This window comes from Plasmodium relictum, assembly GCF_900005765.1.
Source record: "Plasmodium relictum strain SGS1 genome assembly, chromosome: 10".
NCBI classification, from domain to species: Eukaryota; Apicomplexa; class Aconoidasida; order Haemosporida; family Plasmodiidae; genus Plasmodium; species Plasmodium relictum.
In genome coordinates, this window is record NC_041688.1 from 985,535 (window position 1) to 999,015 (window position 13,481).

The following is a 13,481-nucleotide window of genomic DNA, read 5'->3' on the forward strand; positions in this document are numbered from 1 at the left end:
AAAAACGAAGGTTATTTTTCATATATTCTTATGTTTCTAGCTTGAGTGCATTGAATTAAAAAATAAAAAAAAATAAAATATATACTTTTTTTTTATGATATATATTTTATGTGGTGTTTGAATTTGATATAAAACAAAAAGTAAAAATAAAAATAAAAACCCTTTTATTCGTTCAATTGAACGACATATTCTTTTTAATATAAAAAAAAAAAAATTTGAGCTTCAATAATATTAAAAAGTGTATATAAAAATCTTATTGCAAGTTTATATATATGATGCATTTATAAATACTATTTTTTTTTTTTTTTTTTGTATAAATTTTTAACAGTAATTTAGAATAATAATAAATTTTTTTTTCCCATTTCTTTCACTAAAATATTTTGAATAATAAATTAAAGATTTAATTTTTTTTAACATATTAAATAAAATAATCCCTAACATTCTTTTTAAAAATTATATTTAAATATTTAAGAAATTTTTTTTTTCTTTTATTTTTCTTTTTTTTTGTAAAATTTTTTAATATTTTAAGAAAAATATAAGAAATATCTTTTAAAAAATTAATGTATTAGTAACAATAATATTATTGTATATGCTTTTTTTTTTTTTTTTATTTTTTAATTTCTAAAAAAAAAGAAAAATAAAGGGAATAAAAAACATAAAAAAAAATATAGTTAAATATAATAATAATTATAATAAAAAAGAATGGTGGATGAAACATCAACAATTAATAATACCAGTGGGACGACTAATAACAATCAAGGTGAACATATTCAAGTAAAAGTTAGATCACCAGATGGAGCCGAAGTTTTTTTTAAAATAAAAAGAAAAACAAAACTTGAAAAATTAATGGAAGTTTATTGCAATCGCCTTGGTCAATCAATGGAAGCAGGTACAAAAAACGAAACAAAAACAAATTAGAAGCAAAAAGAAAATAATAAATAATACAAATATATATGAATTTAAATAATTATTATTATTTTATTTATTTTTTTTTTTTTTACAAGTAATATGTTTATATTTTTTTAGATTTTATACAACATATATATATATATAATATTTATTTATTCCTTTTTTTTTAGTTCGCTTTTTATATGATGGAGATAGAATACATGGGGATAGTACTCCTGATCAACTTTGTATTGAAGATGGTGATGTTATTGATGCAATGGTACAACAAACAGGAGGAAATATTTAAATTTTTTTTTTTATTTAAAAATATTTCACACACTTTATATATATATATATATATAAAAAAAAAGTTAAAAAGTTTGGCATATTTACATATAAGAAATTAACCAATATTGTCATCATAGTATTTTTATATAAGAAATGCACTAAGCTTTATATTTGTTCTTTTTATTTTAAAATGTATATAAATAAATAAAAATTTATCACTTCATATATTAATATATTTTATAAAATATTAAAAAAGTTTATACATATATTATAAAAGGATACATAATAAAATTTATAATTTGGGCTTTTTAATTTAAAAAGAAAATAAAAAAGAGTAAAAAAGATTAAAAAGTAAAATTCTAAAAATAAGAGTAAAAAAAAGGAAAAAGAAATATATGCATTCATATTTCATTAAAAAGGCTTATTTATATTTTTTCCATTTTTTATAATTTATTATTTTTTTTTTTTTTTTTATTCTTCCTTTTATCAAAATTTTAAATAATTTATTATATACGTTCAATAGTTTTAATAATATTTTCTATTATTATTACAAATTTAAATTTTTGTAAGTTATTTTTCTTCTTTTTTTAAATATAAAATTTTTATAAAATGTTTATTTGATTTTAAGAATACCACATCATTATAATATATAAAATACAAATATATAGTAAATTTAGCTTCTATAAATTTATTTAAAAAAAAAAAATAAGAAAAATACAGAAAAAAATAAATTTAAAAGAATATATTTTTATAATAAAATCTCTAAATTTCTAAAATAATAAAAAGAAAAAAAAAAAAAAATTCTTTTTAAATACAAAAAAAAAAGAATAAGTTATTTTATTATAATTATAGAAAATACAATAATTTCTTCTTGTCTATATTAATGTTATTGTTTAATGTTGTATTTTTATTTGTAATACTTATTTATTATTACTTTTTTATTTTATATATTTATTTATTTATTTATTTTTTGTATCCAATAATATAATTTTTTATTATTTATATTCTTATGTTCTAACATTAAAATGAAACTATATTATTTTTATATTTTTCTTTTTTACTTCAATACTTCTATTTCATCAGTAAACAAGCATTTTAAAAATTGTGTTTTTTCCATAAAAATTAATATAATAAAAAAGTTCATACTATATAACTATCTTTTATAAATTATTTATTAACAATCAGTGTTCCTAATGTAATACTTTTTTCATTAAAATTTGCCTTTTAATTTTTTTATATTTTAACAAAAAGTAAATAATGAAATATTTCCAAAAATATTTTAGAAAAATTATAATAATAAATTAAATAAAGTATATATGAAAATAGTAGACTAACAACCAAAAGATAAAGTTGTTTTTACCTTAAAATAATTTAAGCATTAATAAAAAGGAAGCATTTGAAAAATAAAAATTTTCTAAAAGTTTTTACCATATAATAAAATTCTAGTTACTGAGATAGAAGTATAGTTGTATAATATTCTTTATTATATATAAATATATTTATATAATGAATAAGTTTGTTTACTTCAAAATTTTAAGTAAAGACATTAAATGTTTTAATATAAAAAAAAATTCATTATTTTCTAATGTTAATATTAATATTTTTAACTTTTTAATTTATTTTTTTAATTTTTTTCTTTAGAAATTTCAACTATCTTTATATAATATTTATTAATATTAATTATGCTCTTTTTTTTTTTCTTTTTTTTTTGGTAGTATAACAATAATATATATTCTTCATGAATAATTTTTTTTTTTTTTTTACTTAAGAATTGTTCATTAGTCTACATACTTTTTCTGTAATTTAAATTATGTATTTTACCCTGCTGTGTATAATTATTTAATTTCAAAAAAAATATAAAAATTTAAGCACTGATTAAAAAATCTTAATAAAAAGATGTATAAATAAAAAAAAAAACTAAATAAATTGTATTAAAAATTATTTATATTTTTATAAATATATTAATTTATACATATATACACCTCTAGGTAATTATGCAATATGTACATCTTTTTTTTTTAAATTTTAATTTAAAAAATATTTATACATTTTATAGTCTTAGTTTTTTTTTTCTTTTTAAATAATAATAAAAAAAAAAAAAAAAAGGAAAATACCTAAAATAATAAAATAAAGAATTAAAAAAAAAAAAAAAATAATTTAATTGAAAATGTAACAAAATAAAGTAAAAAAAATGAATTTATATATTTAATTAATATTTACAATTAAAGATTTATTTATTTTTTTTTTAATTAAAGGATAGGATTTTTGTTTATATATATATATATATATATATATATATATAATTTGACATAACTTTAAAAATACATATATATAATAAAAAAAACAACAAAAAAAAAAAAAAAAATATATATAAAAAGGGACAAAAATAAGGAAAAAAAAAAAAATATATGTATTAGTAAAATTACTTTTAAAAGATATTCAAAAAAAAATATCATAAATACTTAAATATATATTACCAGAAAAATTAATTTCAATATTGAAATATTTTAAAATGAAATTATCTACTATTGTATTTTTTTTTCTTTTTGTATTTATTATAAATTTTATAAAGTGTGAATCCAATAAAAATGGGGAATCAAATACATGTGAAGAAGAAAAAAATTTAATTCTTCAAAAAATGAAATTAACTGAAGAAAAATTGAATAAATGTATGGAAAATAGTAAAAAAATTAGCGAAATTCAATTACAATTAAATAATTGCAAGGAAAACGAAACAAAATGCAATAAACAGTTGAAAGCTAGCGATACGAAATGTAATGAAGAATTAAGTAAGAAAAAAAGAGAAATGAATGAATTAAAGGATAAAATAAGTAATTTAGAAAATAAAATTATGAATGTAGAAGAAAATGGAGAAAATAAAAAAGATACCTACAAAAGTAGGGGTAATAAGGAAGATAATTACATAATATCTTATGATATATTTAAAAGTTATCTTTTTAAAATTTATAAAATATATAAAACTTTTTATATAATATTAGTTGAAAAAACATATATTTCAAATATGAAAAGTAAAATATCTGATTATAAAGATTTATTTATAAAAGTTATCAAGATATATAGTCTTATAATTCGTGGAAAGTTACATACATATAATAAGTTATTATTAGAGAATAATCATATGAAAAATTTTATGATAATTCTAAAAAATATTCAGGCAAATCAATATATAGCTTTATTAAAAAAAAAAACTACAGAAATTACATTAACAACAAAAAACATTTTAATGAATATCCTAATTCAAACAAAACCCAAATTAGAATTATATAAAAGTAATATTAATGAAAATATACAAATTTTTTTAGGAAAATTACAAAGTAATTCAGAATCTTTGTTAGATCATTTATATTCTATAAATCCAGATATAAAGGGAATAATACCAGTAAAATTATATGATCAAATTATTTTATTAATATTCTTTACTATAGTTAATGTTATACATTTGTATATCTTCTTTTATTTCTTCTTTGTAATATTTAAATTTATTAAAAAAACAATTTATTTATTATTGAGATGGACAATTTTTATTATTACTTTTATTTTAAAAATATTCTTTTTTTTCATAACTCTTCCAATAAGGCCATTTATGAAAAAAAAAAAAAATAAAAATAGAAAAGCATATAAGAAACATGATGAAAATATTTATAGTAACCCAGAAAGAACTACATATCAGCAAAATGAATTCAAAAGAATGAATAAAAATCAACATATAAAGCAGAGAAAATATTGAGATTCACTTCTATTTAATTATCATACATATATGTACCTTTTATTTTTTTTTAAAAATCCAAATTATAATATTATTATATTTCTATTCACAAAATGGAATATAAATAATGTGAAAAAAAAAAAAAGTAAAATAGTAAAAAAATGAAATAAGAAAAAAAGTAAATTAAAAAGTAACGGGCTAAAAAAGAATAAAAAATAAAATTTTTTAAAAGAAATTATTTTGTATTAAAATTTTTTATATTATAATTATTTTATATGTTATATATATATATGGTATTAATTAAAATAACAGAATAAAGAAACATTATAGAGTTTCAAAGTAATCAGTATTTAATAAGCAATTGTAAAAATTTTTTATACGTAACAAAGTTTCAAGTTTATTTTATATAGTTTTAAAAATTATACACTTTTATGTTTTATATTAATTTTAATGTCTTCATTATGTTTCTAATTGAATTTTTTATTTTTATTTTTATTTTCATTTTTTTTTTTTTTTTTTTTTTTTTTGAAGGTTTAAATATATTTTAAATATTTTAAAAATTTTAATTCATAAATATTAATTTTTATGAATAATACATACATAAAAAGAAAAAAAAAAATTTTTCTATATATATTTTATTATATATATCCTTTTCATATATCTCTTGTATTTCTATATATATAATTATATATACGTTTATAGAATAAGTTTTTTTTTTTTTTTTCATGTCTGAAAAATAAAAAAAAACTGTACTTTGGAAATTTTTATAAATACATTTTTTCTACATTAAAAAAACAAATAAGTAAAAAAAAAAAAAAAATAAATAAATAAATTTTATAAAACAAAATAATGATTTAATGTTTATCAAATATGAAAAGCTTTATTTTTATTATTATCACAATATTTTTTAAAAGGATACAAAATTTTAATGTTTGATCAAATCTTGGAAAATTTTTATTTTAAAATAAAGAACAAAAAACAAAAAAAAAAGAAGAAAAATAAGAAAAAGAACATATATATTATATCAATACTCAAAGAAAAGAAAAAACAAAACGTTGAAAAAAAAAAAAATCATCATATTTAAAACAAAACTTTAAAAATATATGAATCTTCATTTGTAATTTTCAAAATAGAGACTATTTTATAATATATAAAATAAATAGTCAACAACCATTAAAATTATATAAAAATAAGAAAAAATAAACTAAATAAAAAAAAAAAAAAAAAAGATGAATAGATATAAATATACTGAATCTTCAAAATACTCGTAACAACCAAAAAAAAAAAAAAAGATGAAATAAAAATAATGTGAAAGTTTTAAAATTACTAATATATATTAATAAATTAATTGAATACATATAAAAAAAAATTTTAGAATAAAATGTAAAAATATTAAGATACTATTTATGTATATATAAATTTAATAAAAAAAAAGTTTTTTTTCTTTTTAGAATTCAATGAATAAAGAAGTTAAACAGAAGTATTATTATTTTATTTTGTTTCTTTTTTTTTTTTTTTTCCCATAACTATGTCAACTTTTTTTTAACTTTACTTTCAAATAACTTTCTTTCTACATTTTCTGCAAAAAATTTATTCTCCAAATAATTCTGTTTAGATTTTAATTTTTCCTCGTCTATAGAATTAGCTATTTTGTAATTTTTCCAGTCTTCTGTTGATTTATCAACTGTATTAATTTGTTTATTTTCTTGAATACTTTGTATAAGTTTATCAATATTTTTAAAATTACCTCCCAAATCCGTTTTATTTTTTGTTTTTAAATATCTTTTATATGCAACAGATGTTTTATCAATCTTTTTTTTTATTGTATAAATTTTACCTGCATACATATATTTTTTTTCTATATCTACTGAATTATTATCATAAAAAGATTCTAATGCATTCTTAACAGTCTCTGATATATCATTATTATTATTATTATTTCTACATAATTTCTTAAATTCTTTTACATTTAATATAGCAGAATTTTCTTCGTCTAAAGAGCAGTATTTATTTATATGATTTAGTAATTTTTTTTTTGTATTGTAATTTTTCTCTATTTGTGGATATTTTTTATGAAATTGTAACAAAAAATCTTCTTTATCAATGTGTGTTTCATGCTTGTATAACTTCTCATATTCTTGATTAATTTCATTATATGTTTTATCTATTTTTTCTTTTATTATTGCATTTTTTATTGTATTTTCAACATTCTTTAAACTTCTTTCCTTTCTTGTTTTCTTTTTTTTTTTCTTCATTTCTTCCCTTAATTCCTCCTCAATATCATAGTTTTCATCCTCTTCATCAGATGATAAAAACTGCATAGTCAATATATTAGCCATTTTTTTTTAAATTAAATGAAAAATATTTTTAATAATTTTATTGTTTTCTATTTATCAAAATAAAAAAAATAAATAAAAAATAATTGTTCATTAAAATTTTCAATATATTCAAAAAAAATATCATAAAATGTTATAAAATGTACATTATATATATATATATATATATATATATATATATATTATATGTATTATACACACAAACTCCTTATAAAACTATATATTTTATTATCTAATTTAACTGTTAATATACACTAGCTTTTATTAATTTTTTTTTTTTAGTAGCATCTCTATCTGAGTTATCTTTATTTTTTATGATATATATTCGCCTTTAAAATAGTAATAAAATGAAAAAAAAAAAAGCAAAAAAAAAAAAAAAAAATTCACAAATGTTGCATTAATATGATTCCATTTTTTTTTTTTTTTTTTTCTAGTATTGTTTTTTTTATATTTAAGTAAATTTACTTTTTTAATTTTTTAATTATTTTCTTTTTAATTTTAAAACTACTATCTAAAATTTATAAGTTATAGTAGGGATGAAGAGATACTTCATGTTAATATATTATTCATAACCTTTGAAATGACAATATAAATTTTATTATATTTTTTTTTTTTTTTTTTAAAAAAGAGAACAATTTTTTTTTTTTAACATAATGTTAAAATAGAAAAAGTTAATTTTTTACATTAATTTTTTTAAACATTTTTTAATACCTAATATAAATAAATTACACACTAAAGTTAAAATTATGCAACAATAATAAAATTTATCAAAATGGAATAAAAAAAAGAAAATGAATATTGAAAACTATATATATATATATAAATTAGTTATATAAATAGTTTTTATGTTTTTTTATTTTTATAAATATAAGTAAATATATGCATTTTCTTTTTTTTTATCTTTTTTTCCCTTTTTATTTCATAAGTCTATATATACATATATTTAAAAAAAAAGAAAAAATTTAAGGAATATATAAAAATAGTAATTCCTCCAATTATAAATTTTTAATAATAATACATTTGAAATATTTCATAATAGTTAAATTGAATAACTTTTTTTTTTTTTTATAAAAATAACACAAAATATCTATACATTGTATATATATAATAGATGATATATAAAGAAAAAAAGAAAAATTTAAATTTATATTAATATTAAGGTAATACATATATGTAGATATATAAAAACATTATTTGTATATTTTTTAATTAATAATAATATAAAAAAAGAGGATATATTTTTCCTAGACATATATATATATATACATGTGTAAGTTTCTTAGTTAATAGACACGATTAAATTATATGAAAAAAAGATTAACTATTTATAAAATTTAGTGATGAAAAAATAAAATTAACATAAAAAGAAAAGTATATTTTCATATATATAATGAATAAATTATGATTTTTATAAAAAAAAACTAATGAAATTCTTTATTAGAAAATCTTTTATGCACATACTAATAGATTATTAAAAAGAAAATAATAATAGAAATATATTAAGAAATATAAAATAATTGTATAATAATAATAATAATAATATATAAAGATATTTAAATTTTTTTTTTTTTTTAAAATGATATATGCGAATATAATTTAGATTATAAAAAAAAAAATTTTTATTTTTTTTACAACTTTTCAAAATTTTCAAAAAATTGCTTATGTGTTATATAGATTTAATAGATTAATAAAAATTATATAATTCATTATTCATTTCATCTCTGATTATTTAAATTTTATTATATATATATATATATTTTTTTTTTTATAAGAATTTAAAAAATAGAAGAAATGCCTGAAGCTAATAAAGAAAATTCTTCATGTCCTTCCTACTCAAATAAAAAACAGTCATCTATTTTAAGCTTTTTTAAAACAAACAACACTAAAGTAAAAAAAAATGAAGTAACTACAAATGATTTAAATAATAAATTAGATGTAGGAAAAGGAAATAACGGAAATGAAAATAAAGTATGTAGCAATATAGAAGATAAAAATGAAAATTGTTTAAATAATGATAATAAAAATACTAACGATAATAATGATAATAATGATAAAAAAATAGTTGAATTAAATTCAAAATTAAATATGTTGGATAACTTTACATCTAATACAGAAAAGAATAATGAAGAGAAAAATAGTAAGATGCATAATATGCTTTTTGATAATGATAATAATAAAAACGATGCAATTTATAATAAAGAGTATATTCCCAATGAAGAATCAAGTACAGAAGATGATATTATTATAAAAAAGAAGAGAAAAATTGTTCTTGACGCATCAAGTGAAGATGCAATTGATAATAAACAAAAGGAACAAATTAAAAATATAAATAACAAAGGAGTTGATGGCAAATTAAGCAATTTATTGTATCAACCAAATGAAAAAATAGAGGAAACAGTATTCAATGAAAATAGATCCAATGATATAAAGTATATACAAAAAAGAAAAGGAGAGGATACAAAAAAATCACAAGAATTAGATTTTCTAAGAAACAAATATTTAAGTCTACCAATTAGTATGACTAATGACAAATTCCGATTATATATAGAACAGTACTTTTTGTATTGTAATACTTTTGAGTTTCCTAAATGGATACAACCACAATATATCAGAGATAGTAATCTCAATAACCCTGAAAGTCCTAATTATGACTGCACAACAATGTGGACTCCCCCACCTGATCACAAGTGGGCATTGGAATATAAACAAGCTCATTATACTCCAGGTATGCAGCAATTTTGGAAAATCAAGGCTAAAAATTTTGATAAAATAATATTTTTTAAAATGGGAAGGTTTTATGAAATATTTTATATTGATGCTTGCTTTATGCATACTATATGTGGATTGAATTGGATGGGTGGAGAGCAAAAGCCGCATTTAGGATTTCCTGAGCAGTCATTACATTTTTATGCAAAAAAAGTTATTAATAGTGGACATAAGGTTGTTGTAATTGAACAAATGGAAACCCCTAAAGAAATGGAACAGAGAAATAAGGAGTGTTCAGGGCCAAAAGATAAAGCTATTAAAAGAGAAATTAATGAAATATATACAAAAGGAACAATATTACATGATAATATGCTAACAGCTGAAACAAAATATTTAGTTTGTTTTTATTTTGATGAAATAGAAGAAGTAGATGATTCCAATAGCCAATCAAAAACTAAATGTAATTTTGGATTTGTAGTCAGCGATATTGCTACTTCATATATTGCAGTAGGATATTGCAATGACGATGAATCGAGAATCGAATTGAGAACAATTCTTGCTCAGTTATGTCCTGCAGAGATTCTATATTGTTCTAAAAATATTAATAAAGAAGTTTTATCTATTTTTAAAAATATTGCCACTTCTCCTGAATTAACTAGTTTAAACAACTTTCCTAATATAATTTCGTCTTTTGATGAAATTAATAAATATTTTGAAAATATGCCCCAAAGCTTAGAAATATATAAAGAACAAAATAGTGTAATTTGCGCATTTGGAGGATTTATTGTTTATTTGAGATCATTATTATTAGATAAGAAAATTTTTAAATTCTGCAAAGTAGAACATTACGATTTATTTAAAAAAGAAAATTATATGATATTAGATGCAACCGCGCTAAAACATTTAGAAATATTAGAAACTCAGTCAGGAGATACAAAAAATTCATTATATGATTATGTGAACAAAACATGTACTAATTTCGGTGCTCGTAATTTAAGAAGGTGGATATGCAGCCCCTTACTAGATTGCAAAAAAATTAATGAACGGTTAGATGTTGTAGATTTTTTAAGAAAAAATGAGCACATTTTGTCTTTAATTAGATTAAAATTAAAGAAATTACCTGATATAGAAAGACTTTTAAACAAAATTTGCATTCAAGCATCACAAAGTGAACGAGGTGCTGTTTTTTTTGATAATATTGTAAACACAAAATTAAGAGAATTTGTAACCTTTTTAAATGCATTTAAAGAAATAGATACTTTATTAAAGGAAATAAATACTATAGACAAAGATGAAGAATTACCATCTCGTCTTTTCGAAATATGTAATACACCTGATAATAAAAGAAACGATTTAAAAGGGTCTTTTCCAGATATAGAAAATATTACCAATGAATTTTTGCAAAAAATTGAGTTTGATGGAGAAAAGGAATATAAACCTGCTGAAGGTTGTGATGAAATAATTGATCAGATAAATAAAAAAGAAAAAGATATTGAAAATCAGTTAAATCAAATATTAAACAATATGAAAAAATATTTGAAAATACCTACTTTGAAGTTTGTTCATGCGAAATATAAGTATGAAGTAGAGTGTCCTGACAATGTACCTAAATCTTTTTTAAAAGAAGTTGAAATTACTTCCGCTAAAAAAGGTTATGTTAGAGTCCAAAATGAAGAAATAAAAAATTATGTAGAAATGCTAGATGATATTGAGCAAGAAAAAAAAGATGCTATTTATCCTTTTTTTCAAAAAATATTTCAATTATTTTATGCTCATTATGAAAAATATGTATCCGCAAGCAGATTAATTGCAGAATTAGATTGTTTGCAAGCATTTTCATATGTAGCTTTAAATACTTCTTTCTCATTAACTAGACCTTTATTACATCCAATATGTTATGATAATAAAGAAAAGGAGAAAAACATAAATAAAGAAGAGAAAGTAGGAGAAACACAAAATTCTCAAAGCATTCCTAGTAGTAGTGATAATAAAAAACCAATTTTAATTTTAGAAAATAATATTCATCCTGTCGTTGCTACATTAATGCCTAATTTTATTTCAAATAATATTTACATGGGATGCGATCAGGAAGAACAATCTACTTTGTTATTAACAGGACCAAATATGGGAGGTAAAAGTACCTTATTACGTCAAACAGCTATTTCTGTTATTTTAGCACAAATAGGTGCATTTGTTCCCAGTACATATTGTGAATTAACTATTGTCGATAAAATTTTTACTAGGTTAGGATCAAGTGATAACTTATTTGAAGGAAAAAGTACCTTCTTAGTAGAGTTAGAAGATATTTCTAATTTATTAAAACAAAGTACAAAATATAGCTTAGCTATACTAGATGAATTAGGAAGAGGAACATCTTCCTTTGATGGAACAGCAATTGCTTTATCTACCTTAGAACAAATATCGGATGTAATTAAATGTAGGTGTATTTTTTCAACACACTATCATTTACTGGTAGAAGAAGTTAAGCATAATAGAAATATATCCAACTATCATATGAGTTTAAGTATTGATGATGAACAAGAAAAAATTATATTTTTGTATAAATTTATAAAAGGAGTGTGCCCCAAATCATTTGGTATTCATATAGCTAAATTAGCTGGACTTCCAAAAGAAATAATTGATTTAGCACATGAAAAATCAATATTATTTGAAAATGTAACAGATGAATTTTGTAAAATTATAAAATATAAAAATATTATACGTTCTTTATTAAATGCAAGTGATGACCAAACTTTAGCTACATTATTTCATAAATTCAAAAAGGATTTTTCTTAAAAAAAAAAAAAAGACAGAGATGAATGTCATCCTTATATATATATTAGAAATTTGTAATAACTCTTTTTCCTTAATATTTTACAATGGCATACAGAATATTTAATTATTTAATATCTTATATATATATATATGTTAATTTATAATATTTTTAAGATTTTTTTTTAATTTACATAGATACTTGCCTTTTTTTAATGCTATATTTCATCAAAATAATTTCGTTGTATTTTTTTTTTACATAGAATATTCATATTAATTATATAGCTTAATTATATTAAATTTCTTTTTTTAATTTTTTAAATTTTCTTTCAATGTTTTATTTTATCAAAAAAAGTTTTTTTTTTATTATTTATAGTTGCTATTTTAAACAAATATAATAAATTTTTTATTTTTAAAAAAAAATATTTTTAAAATAGGTTTTTCTGTATTTTTTAATTACTTATTTTTCAAAATTTTATATATTTTAACTTAATTTTTTAAAAATTCTATTAATATTAAATTAATTAATAAATCATATATTTATGTAAAAATAAAAAGCATATGGATAATTTTAAAAAAGTTAATACAAAGAAAAAAATGTAATTTTAAAATAGAATAAAATGTTATAATTAAAATTTCTCTTAATATCTTTTTTCTTTTTTTTTTTTTTTCTTAAATTATATTTCTTTTTCATAATTTATTTTTTTAAATTGTAATTTTTACATTTAAAATAAGTATGTTTATCTCTAAAACATATATATATA

The 13,481-nt window shown here is 17.7% G+C and overlaps 4 protein-coding genes across 4 annotated transcripts; 3 read left to right on the forward strand and 1 right to left on the reverse strand.

Annotated features, from left to right (window-relative positions):
* Positions 1–702: 702 nt before the first annotated feature.
* SUMO (small ubiquitin-related modifier, putative) lies at positions 703–1,195 on the forward strand (the record flags this gene model as incomplete). The annotated part of the gene is made up of 2 exons (XM_028677201.1): positions 703–889; positions 1,080–1,195. The coding sequence occupies 2 exons, from the start codon at positions 703–705 to the stop codon at positions 1,193–1,195; spliced, it is 303 nt and encodes a 100-aa protein (XP_028533614.1).
* Positions 1,196–3,688: 2,493 nt separating this feature from the next.
* PRELSG_1026800 (conserved Plasmodium protein, unknown function) lies at positions 3,689–4,924 on the forward strand (the record flags this gene model as incomplete). Its single annotated transcript, XM_028677202.1, has 1 exon — positions 3,689–4,924. The coding sequence occupies one exon, from the start codon at positions 3,689–3,691 to the stop codon at positions 4,922–4,924; it is 1,236 nt and encodes a 411-aa protein (XP_028533615.1).
* A 1,505-nt stretch (positions 4,925–6,429) lies between these two features.
* PRELSG_1026900 (conserved Plasmodium protein, unknown function) lies at positions 6,430–7,242 on the reverse strand (the record flags this gene model as incomplete). The annotated part of the gene is made up of 1 exon (XM_028677203.1): positions 6,430–7,242. The coding sequence occupies one exon, from the start codon at positions 7,240–7,242 to the stop codon at positions 6,430–6,432; it is 813 nt and encodes a 270-aa protein (XP_028533616.1).
* A 1,788-nt stretch (positions 7,243–9,030) lies between these two features.
* MSH6 (DNA mismatch repair protein MSH6, putative) lies at positions 9,031–12,741 on the forward strand (the record flags this gene model as incomplete). The annotated part of the gene is made up of 1 exon (XM_028677204.1): positions 9,031–12,741. One exon carries the CDS (start codon positions 9,031–9,033, stop codon positions 12,739–12,741), a length of 3,711 nt encoding a protein of 1,236 aa, XP_028533617.1.
* Between the last annotated feature and the right edge of the window lie 740 nt (positions 12,742–13,481).